Source organism: Toxotes jaculatrix, chromosome 22 (assembly GCF_017976425.1).
Source record: "Toxotes jaculatrix isolate fToxJac2 chromosome 22, fToxJac2.pri, whole genome shotgun sequence".
Classification (NCBI taxonomy): Eukaryota; Metazoa; Chordata; class Actinopteri; family Toxotidae; genus Toxotes; species Toxotes jaculatrix.
The window spans coordinates 10,806,259-10,820,359 of NC_054415.1; the positions used below are offsets into that span (position 1 = coordinate 10,806,259).

A 14,101-nucleotide genomic window follows, 5' to 3' on the forward strand; every position below is an offset into this window, starting at 1 on the left:
TTTAGCGCCACCTAACGCCCCGGGGGAGTAGAACCACACACTGTAAATAAAATATAAAAGCTTATGATGGGATTTTAGCTACCATAGCGTTGTCATTTTTTATTTTTTAATTTCTTAACAAATGAAAACGGGAGCTCTGAACATTTGACCAATATTCCACAGTGAAAGCAGATTTTAAAAATGCCTTAAACCAATGTGGGTGCAAAGGCCTGTTTTCTATATAGAATTAAATGAAAGTGAACCATACAATTCCACTGTAAAAATAATCCTAAAATAATACCTTTTTACAGCAGATAGTCTAACGTGTCATTAAAGAAAAAGCGCAGGTGCAATTAATAACATTAAGGTCTTACTGGGACACTTACAGGGAGCAAAGCTATTATTAACATTATTATTTCCACCTGTGCTTTTCCTGCTATGATAATTTAAAATGTCTGCAGTGAAAAAGGCCCATTAACTAATTAATTTCAAAACTGGGGTCTGGATCAGATAATGTTGGCCTCATTAGGCAGGTAAATAAGTCAGGGCACTACAAATAAAACTCAGTTAAATATAGTAGTTTATTCTGGGCTATTACATAACATAATTCCTTTTATTGAAATGGCAAATACATGTTCTTTTTGTACACTACACTATACATGATTAAAAAAATACAATGTTTCATTGTGGCAAGAAACTGTTTCAGTACTATGCTGAGGTGACGTCTAAGTACAGAAAACAAGGCAATTAGTTCTTCTTTTTGAAGTCTGCATTACTGTCTGCAGATACAAACATCCCTTCCACTGTGGTCACCACAGTCTCCTCATATTTACAAAATAAAGCATAAACCAGTTTAACAGATTATTGTGTTTGTGGTCAAAATATTCAACACTGGCCAACACAGTTTTTTTTTCTTGAAAAAAATGTCAGAATTGGTACAAAACAGTTTAAAGTGAGCTATCAGAATATGCTGGTTTTATCAGTAGGAAAGAATTAAATAAATACATAACTCATAAAAGTACAATATTTTCAAATGATGGCTGATTTAATACTATGTGAGGGGAAAAAATATATTACATTATATAATATAATATAATATAATATAATATAATATATATATAAATGAAACATTATGGCACTTGGTGAAAAATGATGCATGTGTTTCTTCAACCGTTAATCTCAACATGGTCAAAGGACATTTGGCTGATATCAGTAAGGCAGTAATACACACTAAAAGGACACGACGGTGATATGAGCCACGTTTATATGGCTTTTAAATTAACATATACTAAATATCAAAAATATTAGGATTATGACTTTTAGCTCCTTTTGCACATCACAGTTGTATCAAAGATTTAAAATGTCAGAAACATTCACCTTATTGTTCACAGGCACAGCTAGTATTTAGCATCAGTGCATGCATGACTGTGGCAGTCATGTCAGGGTATCTTTAATGTGTTCACTCATGCATATTTGCATAGCGTACACCTTATTTAGCCTTCTTTTTTTTTGTTCTTGTGTCTGGAGATTATAAGCCGAGATCTGGGACACAGTCCATAGCAAATGGCTGTTTTTAGTTCAAATCAATGCATTAAAAAAAAAACATTTCTCTATCCATCTATGGTGCAAGTTCAAAAACTTTGTTCTCCTCTTTCATGGAAGCAGGCAGCTCCCCTACAGGAGCTGCCATTCCCCCTAAAAAGACTTTCACGTTTGTTTTGTTCCAGTAGAATGTTTTAGAGTCACATGGTCACAGCAGTGCACAACCACAGAAGCTGCACAATAAGTTACTTACAGTACATTGATATGCATGATAGTATCAGTTAACTGTATGTATACCCAGTTTTGGGTGTACCTGGCTTACATTTTAATACATCTCCCTGTTCATGACCATGTGCCAGTACATGTGTCAGTACATGTCCCTGTATATCTCTTGCAGGAGAGGGTGCAGCGACGTGTCCTCTGTTGTCTTGATTTCCTGCACTAACTGAGCATGCTCGGTGACCAGCTCACGGAGGTCGGCCAGTTTCTGGAGAAGTCTGGGGAAGAGGAAGGTGTCGTCAGGGTGGTTGGCCAGCAGGTGGAGCCGCAGTGCCTGAACGATGCCTTCCTGTAGCTGCTCCACAAGCTGTACATCCACCAGGCCTGGACGGTCTAAGGGGGACAAAGACGATGAATAAGGAGTTTTTAAGTCCATTCTTTTAATTCCAATCACCTGTTTTCCCCCCACCCAGTGTCAGTTACCTCCACAGCAGATAATGGCGGCCACAAAAAGAGCCAGGTCACTGTCATCCAGCTCCAGAGAGTTGAAGCGTGTGGCAAACTGGAATTTTGGTTCCATCATGTCACTAAACGGACGCCGGAGGCTTTTGAGGAATTCACGTGTGATGAAGCCTCCACCACGGGCCACCAGGAGGCCGTCTTTATTCATGCAGGAGGCCAGGAGGGTGAAGAGGGCTTCGTAAACACCATACTTCAATAGAGTCACCTTATATATGAGCCCAAAACACAAAGATAATCAAGATCTAATCACATTACAAAAAAAGCCATACTTTCTGTACCCTCTCACATGGAACAACGGGAAAATAGGTGACAGATACTGCTTCCTAAACCCACCTGATCATTCAGATCCAGGCCCTGGAAACCTGGCACCGCCTTAGCAAACTCCGTCAGCTCTGTGACTGTCTCCACCGAGGTGCTCTGGCAGCAGTGGAAGAGCCTGGCTTCGGCCTCCCTCTGCTGAAGCTCCCCACACCCCACACTCGGAACCACATCCCCAGCTTGAAGGCTGCTCTCGTGCTCCGGGTAGTCACTGTTTACAATATGGGCCGCTAACGTCTTCTCTGCCAGCTGGAACGTCACCATGTCGTGAATGATGAAAGGCTGGTGGGAAATACAGAGGAGAGGATGCTGGTTGGTGACACAGAGGACAGAGTAGAAATGCTTTTGTCCTCAGCTTTATTTTTTTTCCTTTACCGGTCTGCTGGTCTTTCCAGTGAGTATCAGCCGTGCTTTCGCCTTGTTCATGCTGAAGTTCTTCATGTAAGCTTCATGAATCTGCCTGACCAGAATCTTGTGGTCGGCCAGCAAGGGGCATTCCACTTCTTTTTCCACCATCTTGCTCTCTGCCTTTAGCTTCAGCTTCTCCGCCTGGGGCATCCGACCAAACCGGATGGCTGGTGCATAGAAACATTCATCATTAGCAAAAGCAAGGAGAGTTTTCTGCAGCAAACGCACATGCGTGCAGACACACAAACATTCGCACACAACAGATCTGGTGTGTTCTGTTGTCATTGCTCTCCTCTGAGGACAACATGCCCTCTCCCTCTCAGGTTTCTGCCTTCAGCGGGAAGCCACTGTAACAAACTCAGTGACCCTTTGGCAGTCAGCACAGATGACAGCCCAGATGTGGAGCTAAAGACGGGAGGCAAATTAAAGGAAAAACCTGAATAAATGAGTGGAGAAACATAACAACTGCAGATGCTTCCACACAGGTGCACTGCATGAGCACAGTTAAGCAAATAACATCCAGTCATGCTCTGTGGCATGAATAAAAATGCCGAGCAGGACCAGTTGATTCTGATTTTGTATCAAGAGGAGAAAATCTAAGTGACTTTAAAAGAGAGTTCACTGTTGGGGCTCAGATGGCAGGAGGCTCAGTCACAAACACTGTAAAACTGGCTGGTGTTTCAATAGGAACAGTGACTAATGCGACGTCTGCATTTAGATCTGTGGGAAATATGTCAGTAAATAGGGTTGGAAACTGTGGTTGATAGCTCACATTTGATGACTGTGATACTGACATTAGTGTGACATGTAAAGAAAATCAGAAAAGCAGTTCTTCCTGAGGTGACTGAGAATGTCAGTGCAGGATGTGATCAAAATGTCTTAGAGTTCAGACACTGATCGACAGAGATGTGGAAAAAGTGATACGGTCAGATGAGTCATCTTTCACTATATTTTTAAGGAGTGGGTGAGTGTATGTGTGGTGTACACCAAGAGAACCGTACCGGCCTGAGTGCTTGACCCCTAGACCCCTTCAGTGAGGAGATCCAGTGGCTCTGTTATGCTGTGAGGGGATTTTTTTGGCATGGTTTAGGTCCATTTGTCCTCTTTGAGCAAATCAATACAAAGTTGTTCTGAGTGATCACCTTTATCATATGATGAAACATCTCTCAATCAATCAAATGATGTGACCATCATATTCACCAGATCTCAACCCTTGCTGAACGCCTATATTTTACTGACGTTCCAGAGAATCAAGGTGCATTAAAGTTGTTCTGGCAGCACGTGGCAGCTCTACAGCTTAATAAGAGTCGTTATGCTAGTTTTCCCTTTAATTTGTGACCCGTATATGGGCCTGTGTTTTCTCAATGTCAAGCCGGCTCCTGCAGGACATTGTTCTATTAAAAAAAAAAAAAAAAACAGTCAATTGAACTGCAGCCAAATCACAGAGGGGACATGTCCTGCTGTTGCTGTAAAGAACATAATGCTACGGTCCTGACTAAGGACGTTGCAAGCAGAGCTTTATGTAACTGCTTTCACAGTGCTGGCTTGCAAGTTCTCTCACTGCTGTGTAAAATGGCTTAAAAGACATTATGATTACAGGAATTGTTATGATCAAAGCAATAGCTGATACACACTTTTAAAAAAAGACTGTCTTTGAAGATAACATATTTTTTAAACCCTCACACATAAATTAAAAGTCAACATAGTTTAGCTTCAAACTAATTTGGAAGGTTCAAGCCCTACCATTGTGGGACATGCCCACAGAGAGGCACTTGTGGAATCGGCAGTACTGGCACTTGTTGCGATTCTTCTTTTGGATTTTGCAGTTGCGTTCACACTTAACGTACTCCAGCTTCAACCTGATGGTCCTCCTGAAGAAACCCTGGTGGAGGCAAAATAACACGTACAGTAGCCAGTTTACAATTTATTTCACATTAAAACATTTGAGTACACAAAATAGCCCCCTAGTACTTGTACCTTGTACCCATTTGAAACAAAGTTGTCGTTATATCTGCAGCACCTTATAATACCGTGCATGCATTCTGTACATTTAAAGCCCCGGTAGGGGCTTTTGAACTACACTGTATAGTTGGATTACATCTATATTTAAAAACAGGTTGACTAATGATTCAAGGTAGATATACAGTACAGTAAACCCTGACCTTTCTGAAAAAGATCCCTGATTGCACAGGACATCCTGTATGCCTCCAACATACACTGAGATACAAGGCAGTGGGCCAACACATGCTGACAGATGTCATACCTGTGCCAAAACATATGATCCTTTGACATACACTCACACACACACGCCTTTGCGCATCACTGACATTTCAGTGAGGACATCCCTTGTCAAACCTTCAACTCACAATGGAAACATGGACTTTGTGGCAATACATCTGGAGCCACATGGTCACACAATACATCAGCTAACATCGTATATTTGGCTGTGGCTGCCTTTATGTGGAAGAGCAGTTATGACACATTGTTATTAAGGGTTATTATGTGTCAAGCATCACTTTTTCTGTCGTTTGTAATAAAAAAAAGTCTAGTTCTGTGGGTAGATCTGGGTGTAATCTTCATGACAATGTTGAAAGGAGACATGTGAAGGTCCAGGCATATACTTTAGTGTCATATGATTGTCAACAAAAATAGATTACAAAACAACACAGCTGCACCGGGAAAAAAACAGATGTGCGTGTTTACAGCATACTTGTCTTGGCATGTCTGTGTATAGATGTGCAGACACAACCAGGGGGCAGTTCTTTGCTGTGATATATAGTTGTGAGAGGTGAGTAACAAGTCTAAAGACGTAAGCAGAGAGGTGCATTGTGCAATGTTTCCTTAAGGGCAAATGTCTTTTAGAGAAACTGAAAGAAAAGTTTAAATTTAGACATCTACTCAAACTAACATCCATCTAATGCGCAAGTAGATTTACCTTTGTGATTTAACTTTCCCTGACTAACGGCTTTTTCTAACTGTCCTGCTACTCTAAATGTCCAATTCTCCACCACCACAGACTTAAGCCCTGACACCACAGAATCACAGCCCATTCCATTCACATTCCCACTACCGAGCGCTCCTCTCTTTAAAGCGAGGTGTTGAAAATGATCCGCAGCGCCTGTCCAGCATGGAAACCGTGAACTGTGACTGCTACATATCACGAGCCAGATTTTTTCATGATGGCGCAATATCATCAGTCAGAGAGTTTAGGAACAGGGTGCTGTCAGACTACGTTACCCACGTGAATGGCGTCCAGCAGTTCAGTGTCGTCACATTCCTACTTCAGAATAGCAGCAGTCTGACACAATGACAGGTTGTGTGCCGAGTCGGGCAGCGGCTAGGACGGCAAGATGAGCGTTATTTGTGGTTTTTCTGATGAATGAGATCTGGGAGTTTTGCGGTCCTCAAGAACGCACACATGTGCATTGTGCAACTGACAGGACATTTGGTAAAACTTGGGCTGAGAAATGAAAATTGTGAAACATTAACCTCCTGCCTGTGTCCGTGTCTCTCGTCTCCTATAGATTGCAGAGAAAATGAAGGCACGGTGCCAGTGGAGGGGAGGGAAAAATTCTAACACGTCGAAGAAACACGAAGAGGAGAACACCACAACCACAACACTCTGGATTACTTGATCATTAAGACGTCGTTGTTGCACCAAACAGTATTTCAAGGTGGAGTTATGGCTGATGGGAGGTACTTTAAAGTGTGCAAGGTCGTCTGTCAGTTAGAAAGTCATGCAAAAATAGCAAACAAAGACTCTGCTTAGCAGCAACAACCTGTGGTCGCCTCAGAGAAGTATGAGACTGCGACAGGCTCACATGACTTGCAGCGATGATCCTTAATGGTTTAAACACACACAGAGAGAACTGATCACTGAGCTCAGTGGTCCCAGTTACAAAATGTTCTCAGTGTTAGATTCTTATAATGACATTTTTGTATTCCTTAAACTCAAGAATCTCTTAAATCTCAGTTATCTCAGCACAAAAAAAAATATTGTAGAGCTAAATTAATTTAGGCCTGAAGCTTTAACCTCCACGACGACAAAAACCTTTTCAAAATATATGCAGGAACATCTAATATCACTAAATCCAAAAGGGAGTCTGTAAGGAGGTAATGTAGTATAAGCACAGCAGCGCTCTGTGCCAGCAGCAGCTCCATGTGTGTACAAGTGTGTGTGTGTGTTAACGTCACTCGGTTGGAATCTGTGCCAAGCAGGGGAGAGGTGACAAGTCAACCAAGGCCATCATGTCCCCCACCTCACATGACCCGACAGCGTGTCTCAAAAACTTTCCACTGGCCTCTAGGTCAAGCGCCCCTGCATGCCCAACTTCGTGTGTGTTTCAATGTGCATGCATGACTGTAGGCATGTATGTGCATGTGTGCACGGGTATGTGCGTGCTTGTGTTGTGCTGTGTTCTTGACCTCTGGTACAGTTGCACAGCTCCATGTGGGAGCACCAAAACTAACATTTGTCCTTGCAGCAGAAGTGATCATGAGTTTGACCAGGACTGAATCTGTTTTCTTGTTTGTATTTATATCTCAGTTTTTATTTTATGTCCTTTCTCACTTTGATACGCACAGTGTGTCAGCACATACATACGGCATGGCTGTGTTATCCGTGTTTCTGTCCCACGTCTCTCACCTTGCAGCCCTCACATGCGTGCACCCCGTAGTGGAAGCCCGAAGCCTTGTCAGAGCACACCCGGCACTCCAGGTTGAGGCTTTCCTCGGGGCCTGGCGCAGCTCCACACACCCCCGACGACGGACTGGAGGCTGGGGTCAAGGTGTCTATAGCAGACAACACAACAGAAAAGAAACAACAGTGAGTGATTTCGAAGATCTGTTCTAAAGACAGACAATTTTTAGAAAAAAATATAACATGTATTCTTTAAAAAAATGTTTCACAGTGCGGTTAATGCGCCTTTACAGTGGAGAGCAAGCAACTCAAGAGTTGGCAAACTGAAAACACCAAGCCAAGCTAACCAGCTACTGGCTCGACCTTCACATTTAAGACAGAAACAAGGGTGATATTGATCTTCTCGTCAAAATCTTATTAGCGCATTTCCCAAAGTGTCGAGCATTTCCTTTAAAGCAAATTCAATGAAATGAATCTAGATCAATACTGTTTTCCTGGACAGCCACTGTATTTTACAACACACACTGAGCAGTCCTGGCAAACAGGCTGCTGCCTCTGTCCACTTGAGTGTATTAGATAAGCGTCTCCTGCAGACCTGAAGCATTTTGGCTGATGCGTCTCTCTAAAATTACAGAAGACAAGGGTCAGTTTTTTTCAAGTGCTGCTCGGGAATGTGGAGACAGGATCGTGGACAAGACACACACACAGAGAAAGGAATTGAATTATATCTAATCTTCTGTTGATGAGTCTCTTTAGTGAATGTGCATTTGTCACACTGGAGGCAAAAGGTCTGAAGGTCGGTGTGGTAACAATCCACATTACCTGTTCTCAAATGAGATAAAAATAAACTCTGGCATGTTTAAAAGCAGCTTGGGGCCTTCTAGTTGCTCATTTGCAAAATAATTAGTTATCACACACTGAGGGCAATAAACATTTGGCATCTTCACTGAGCGGTTTACGGCTTTGTTTGCAGCTGAGCTCCTAAATATTAATTTGTTAATTCAGTTGTGTGGGGTTTTAGTTTTTTGCACCTTCTTAACATATCTGTTCATGTACCGTGTGACAATTCCTTCTCTTTCCTCCAACCATGAGGCCACCTGACTACTCACCCAGTGCAACGGAGCTCTCCGACCCTGAGCCGGTGCTCTGGTACTCTGGGAAATCAAATCCCAGCGTGTCGCCTCCTATAGACTGAGAGATGTCACGAAGGTCCTCCATCAGGTCTCCACACAGGGGACTGTCCAGAAGGGAATCCCCCAAAGGGGACGGGGGGCTGTAGAGATCCCCTGCCATGGTGGAGATCAAGCCGAATCTGGGAGGAAAAACCCCTCACTCACCGGACTGGAATACAAAGACACAGAGAGAGTGAGGACAGTGGGTGATAATGAGATTAGAACTCCTGAGGTAGCCATTAGATTTCCATTAGCATCTCATTAATATCACTGTATATATTGGATCACTGTGGGTAATACTGACATATGTATATATAAACTGCCAACTGAGTGTATATATATCCTGTTATAGTGATATATAACTACATATGCCTTGCTAGAGGATTTCAGCCATGTTGCCTACTCTAATATGGACAAGGAAAACAGGGGGACAACAGAGGAAAGGCTTCTGGGCCTGGCTGGTAGCTCAGATATTCACTCCCAAGAAAGCATACTACGTTACAAAGTAATCTGGTTGTAGGTTTATCTTGTTTCAGATAAAACATGAACAAATCCAAAATGTCACGAAAGAACAAAGCCAACCCCATTGCTGCTCTGCTACTAATGCAAGAGGTAAGGCTGTTAAATTCAAAATGTGAAGGTGCTTGGTTTGACCTTAAAGTATGTGTATGTGTATGTGTATGTGTGTGTGTGTGTGTGTATTGGGGGTGTGGGGGTGTGGTGGAGCTCCCAGCTGCTCACAGCGGGGTAAAGGACATCTGTTCGAGCCATCGCACAACATCACAGCACCATGTCCAAGGCTCATGTTCTATAACGCTCTCTCCGACTTCCAGGAATTCACAGCGGCAAACGTTACTGTTGTCATTCAATAGACTCTTTGCATAAGGTACATAATAGTGCGTTTGTGAATAAAAAAAATGTAGTATAAAAGGAAGGGAAACAGAAACCTATGAAAGATGAGAATTCCCTCAGTCCAATCCCCCTAACACTGTTCCTTTGCTTTTACATTACTGCAATATAATTTTATCTGTGCTATAATATTACAGAGTTATTTGATCATTTAAGCAGGAATCGCGAGCAAATCTCTGATCTAATATACAGAGAGACTTGGCTGTGGGGCCATCTCAGAGCTCGTGTGAGCTCTATGTAAAATCTCAGTTTACACAGCTGCATACATCTGTAAGCTGAGCATGGAGGGACTATTAGATAATATGAGAACTGTGCAACTTTAACTTTCATTTAGGAGAATTCTTTAGACTTCAGCTAATGGCTGAACATGATAATTAGGTTTAAGTGCTGTCTTTATCAGTCTGGGTAGGAAACATGCACTCTGTCAACTCTTGAGGCCAGAGAGTGAGGACGTGATTGATCAAATCATGCTTGTTTTTCTAGTCTTTGCGTTGCAGCATTTCAGGGGACAGGTCCTGACAGTATGCCAAAGTTGTGTAAAGGGGGGAATGTGCGAATGAGGGTAAATGCGCGTGCGCTTGCAGATGTAGTATATCGTGCACCGTACCATATAGAGTGTGCGCAGTAAGCGCCTTCTCTCTGTCCTTGTTTACTTAAGTTTTTTTTTTTCAGACAGAGGAAATCGTGCGACCGTGCGAGCAGCAGAGACAGCTGCTGACTAACTGGTCTGTCGAGTTGTGTTGACGCACAACATCTGCCCTCTGACAAACTGATGCCCCGGGCAGTTTGCAAAGATTTCTCCATCAAAGGGTAGATTGAGTAAATCTGTTGCTCTCTGCAACACAATAAACAGCAGAGTTCATTAAGTTCACAGACTCTTAGACACACCCTAAATTTAACCCATATTTCCCCCTGCAGTCATGGCCATAGGTGTCTTTTAAACATTTCTAACACCTTGTCCTAAAAATTAGATATTTTGAGAAAGTCAGCACTTTGAGCCCACACTGATGTTACAAAAAAGCTGCTATCAACCTCATCATTTATCTACATCTCTGCTTACTTTTTTGATTCCTTTTTACATTACACTGAATTTGCACTGTGGCTGAATTGTATCCACAAGCCGAACCATTTCCAGATCTGGTTTCCCATGATCCCGCAGCACAGATTTGAATTTTGTTGCATCCAAATCTGCACTCCTACTTGACTGAATCTGGATCTGTAAAGATTAGTCATATGCATTAATTAGCTTTTTGACAAAAAATTAATTGGCAACAATTTTACTACTCATTTAAGTAAATATCCAAACAGAAATGCCTTTTTATGGTCTTAAGTTATAGTAAATTGATCATTTTGGGGGTGGGGGTTCAGATTAAAACAAGAAATTGCGATTTGGTTTTATGGACCAAAGCATTAGTAGGTTAATCAATAAAATAATCAGCCAAAACTGAGTGGCAACAGCTGCATTAGCTTTCTGATGAGCCCACCTGACATGTAACTCGAGCCTGGTTCATTCATATAGTGCAGCCTTACTGGGTCTGTGTTGATATTTATTTAAAATGGGTAAAGAGCTAACTCTTAAATGGCTTGATATGACTTTATTTCCCCTTTCATAGATGACCCAGGCCCAGCCCATGTTTCCACCTCACCTCAAAGGACATTGTGTTTAAAATCCCAGAGGAACTATAATCCCAGACAGAGGGCTCTATCTTTAGGTCACGAGAGAAGAGGAAACAGTCAGAGAGCGAGCTTCAGAGTGTCCCTGCAGAGCACAGAATAGGTCTGTCCCCCATTTGTCAGTGCCCTCTGCTGAATCAGGATCAGCTGTTGTGACCTTTTCAAGACCTGTGATCCTCCATGCGCCACACAGACCAAAAATCCTGTTCAAAGGAAAATCCACAACCAGCTTCCACATTTTGATCACAAGTTCTGCAATTACATAATTCATGTGATGTTATGTGATCTGACACTATGTCCTCTTCAACTACTACTTCTGCTGCTGCACAGACAGAAATAGAGACGTTACATGGGGTTGAAAGTGGAAAGTAAAAAAAAAAATGTTCCTCTAATCAGAATGACGCTTTTCTAGGCACGAGGTGTGGGCGTGTGAAGATTATTACAAAACCAGGTGCGAATCAGGAAGCTCAAGTTGGGCTCGCTCGCAACACAAAGTAAGATATTCGGATCAATTGCCTGCATTTGAGACGAGAGCGAGACATCAGCAGCTACAGCATGTGACAGTGTGTGGTCTTTGAAGGAAGCTCGCTTAAGGTTGTAGTGCACAATAAAAGTTTGTTGAAGTACATAATGGGATAGAACTAAAATGATTAAAGATGATTAATTACCTCAGAGACGCGTATCAGAAGCATTTCCAGAAGCTGTTACCGGGACGGACGCCTGTCTGAAGGGGGTTGTTTTGGTCCGGCTCACACATACACACGCAGACACACACACTCACACACGCACACATACACACGCACACAAGGCGCAGAAGTCCAGATCGGCTCTGCTGCAAACTCCGCTCGCTGCGTCGCCTCCCTCCGCGGTGTCAAACCTCAGTTCATCCTCTGCCGGAAATAACGTAGCGACGGACGGCGACACGGCGCACACACCTCCTTACACACCTATGGTTTCAACCAATGGGCGTGCGGCGGAGGGGGGGGGGGGGGGTCTTTCTCTTTTTTATTTTATTTTTTATTTTAATTTTTTTTGTACATCGCTTCCCGGTGGCTGAGGGAACGGGGAGCCGTGGGTCGGTCGGATGTGTGGATGTCTTTGTAAGCCATCTCCTCCTCTATCTGCCTCCAGTCAAAGGCAGCGATGTCAATAAAACGCCGCATCGATTGGCTCCGTCTCCAAGCAGCTGTAAAATAAATGTCAGCTGATCGTCTCCTAAACCGTTCACAATGGAGCCACTGTAAATCACCGTGTCATTAAACGTCAACATCACACGGCCTGTTGCGGGATATTAATTACGTAAACGCTCAATGAAACGATCGTTTTTCACAATAAAATGCCAAACAATAAGCCGCCGCTGATGAGTAATAACCTCATTATGAACAATGTGTGTGTTCTGCTTCCAGCGGGTGTAATTTAATAAAGCGCATTTACTCAAATAGCTGTACTTCATTTTACCTTATACTAATATTTTATTTAATTTCAAAGGGAAATATTAATAAGATTTTGCTCACAAAATGTGATTATCTTATAAAATATGATACATTGCAATAAATTAAACTACACAGCAGCATATAAAACAGTTAAAACGAGCTCCACCTCCACCAGCTACAACAGTAAAATGCTACTTACACATGAATGCATCTGTAATAATAATCTAATCATATAATATATAATGGTATGGCACTCACAGGAGCCATCTTTTTGAATCATGAGTTCATTTTGCCAATAATGCTTCATACCTTTACTTAGGTGACAGTATTGCAGCTTCTGCTCAATACTTCCTCCACTACTACACATATATCAGATATTGAAAATATATTTCGTATATACATATATATCTTTCTGTCAGATTTGTTATATAAGGGAGACAGACAAAAGCACCCATTTATAAATAGTCGTGTAAAACTGAAATGTAGGCCAGTGAGTCTTCCCACTGATCTAAAGTATGGACCGAGGCAAAGTGTTGTGCAGGCTGCCTGTAAGTCCTGTTTTGACCTCTTAGGGAAGGAATACCAGACATACCAGGAAGGTGAAATCTGACAGTGACAAACCTGTGAATAGACTATTGAAAGGGCTGTTTGTGTGACACGACTTTGTCCAGTTGGCTGTAGAGGGTATTTGACTTTATTGATGGGTTACACTGTGTAAATCTCAATAAGAACTTGTTGATGCATTCAAGAAAAACCATAAGAGAGCTTTTCATGCTCTGCGTAACACAACTGCCAGCAGTAAATGCCATCCTCCCTAATAGTCTGCAGACTGAAGTTTTCATGGACTTCAGATATTTACTTGTTGCCAGTTTGTGCTTTATCCACATGTAAGCATCCATTTCTGTTTCTCTTTTTCCATTCATGATCGGTATAGATTATTGGTATAGATTACTGATACAGACTTACTCAGAACTGTAAGGTATGGTGGCCTTTACCTTAGAATGTGCACAAATCAACACAACATGAAATATCTGGCGCCATCTACTGCGTATGGACACACAACAGTCTTTCATTGTCTCTTTCTGAAGGTGAGGGACTTTCTGGGGTATTTTGGCCACAAGTTTTTCCTGTTGACTTCCACAGAACAGCCAGAGAGCAAAGTACTTCTGGAGGTGTTCAGTGTGGTCTCTCATTCTACAGTCTAAAGTGCAGTTTCAAAATGACAAAGCACTAAACTGTCTACACAGTTTAGCCCAAATAAAGCTGTATGACTCTTTTTTGGTTGT

The 14,101-nt window shown here is 42.3% G+C and overlaps 1 protein-coding gene across 1 annotated transcript; it reads right to left on the minus strand.

Annotated features, from left to right (window-relative positions):
- Window positions 1-542: 542 nt before the first annotated feature.
- Window positions 543-12,301, minus strand: pparaa (peroxisome proliferator-activated receptor alpha a). The gene is made up of 8 exons (XM_041029906.1): window positions 12,051-12,301; window positions 8,737-8,968; window positions 7,634-7,779; window positions 4,732-4,870; window positions 2,956-3,155; window positions 2,596-2,862; window positions 2,224-2,467; window positions 543-2,133 (listed from the first exon to the last, which is right to left on the minus strand). Exons 2-8 carry the CDS (start codon window positions 8,918-8,920, stop codon window positions 1,889-1,891), a joined length of 1,425 nt encoding a protein of 474 aa, XP_040885840.1. The 5' UTR covers window positions 8,921-8,968; window positions 12,051-12,301; the 3' UTR covers window positions 543-1,888.
- Window positions 12,302-14,101: the final 1,800 nt, after the last annotated feature.

Bases quoted from the DNA above. Each gene is read 5' to 3' on its own strand.
- pparaa (XM_041029906.1), bottom strand. From the start codon at position 8,920: ATGGCAGGGGATCTCTACAGCCCCCCGTCCCCTTTGGGGGATTCCCTT. The intron at 4,871-7,633 runs GTGAGAGACGTG...TGCCTCCACCAG, and splicing joins ACGCATGTGAGGGCTGCAAG to GGTTTCTTCAGGAGGACCAT. The intron at 3,156-4,731 runs GTAGGGCTTGAA...TCTATGCACCAG, and splicing joins TGTGGGCATGTCCCACAATG to CCATCCGGTTTGGTCGGATG.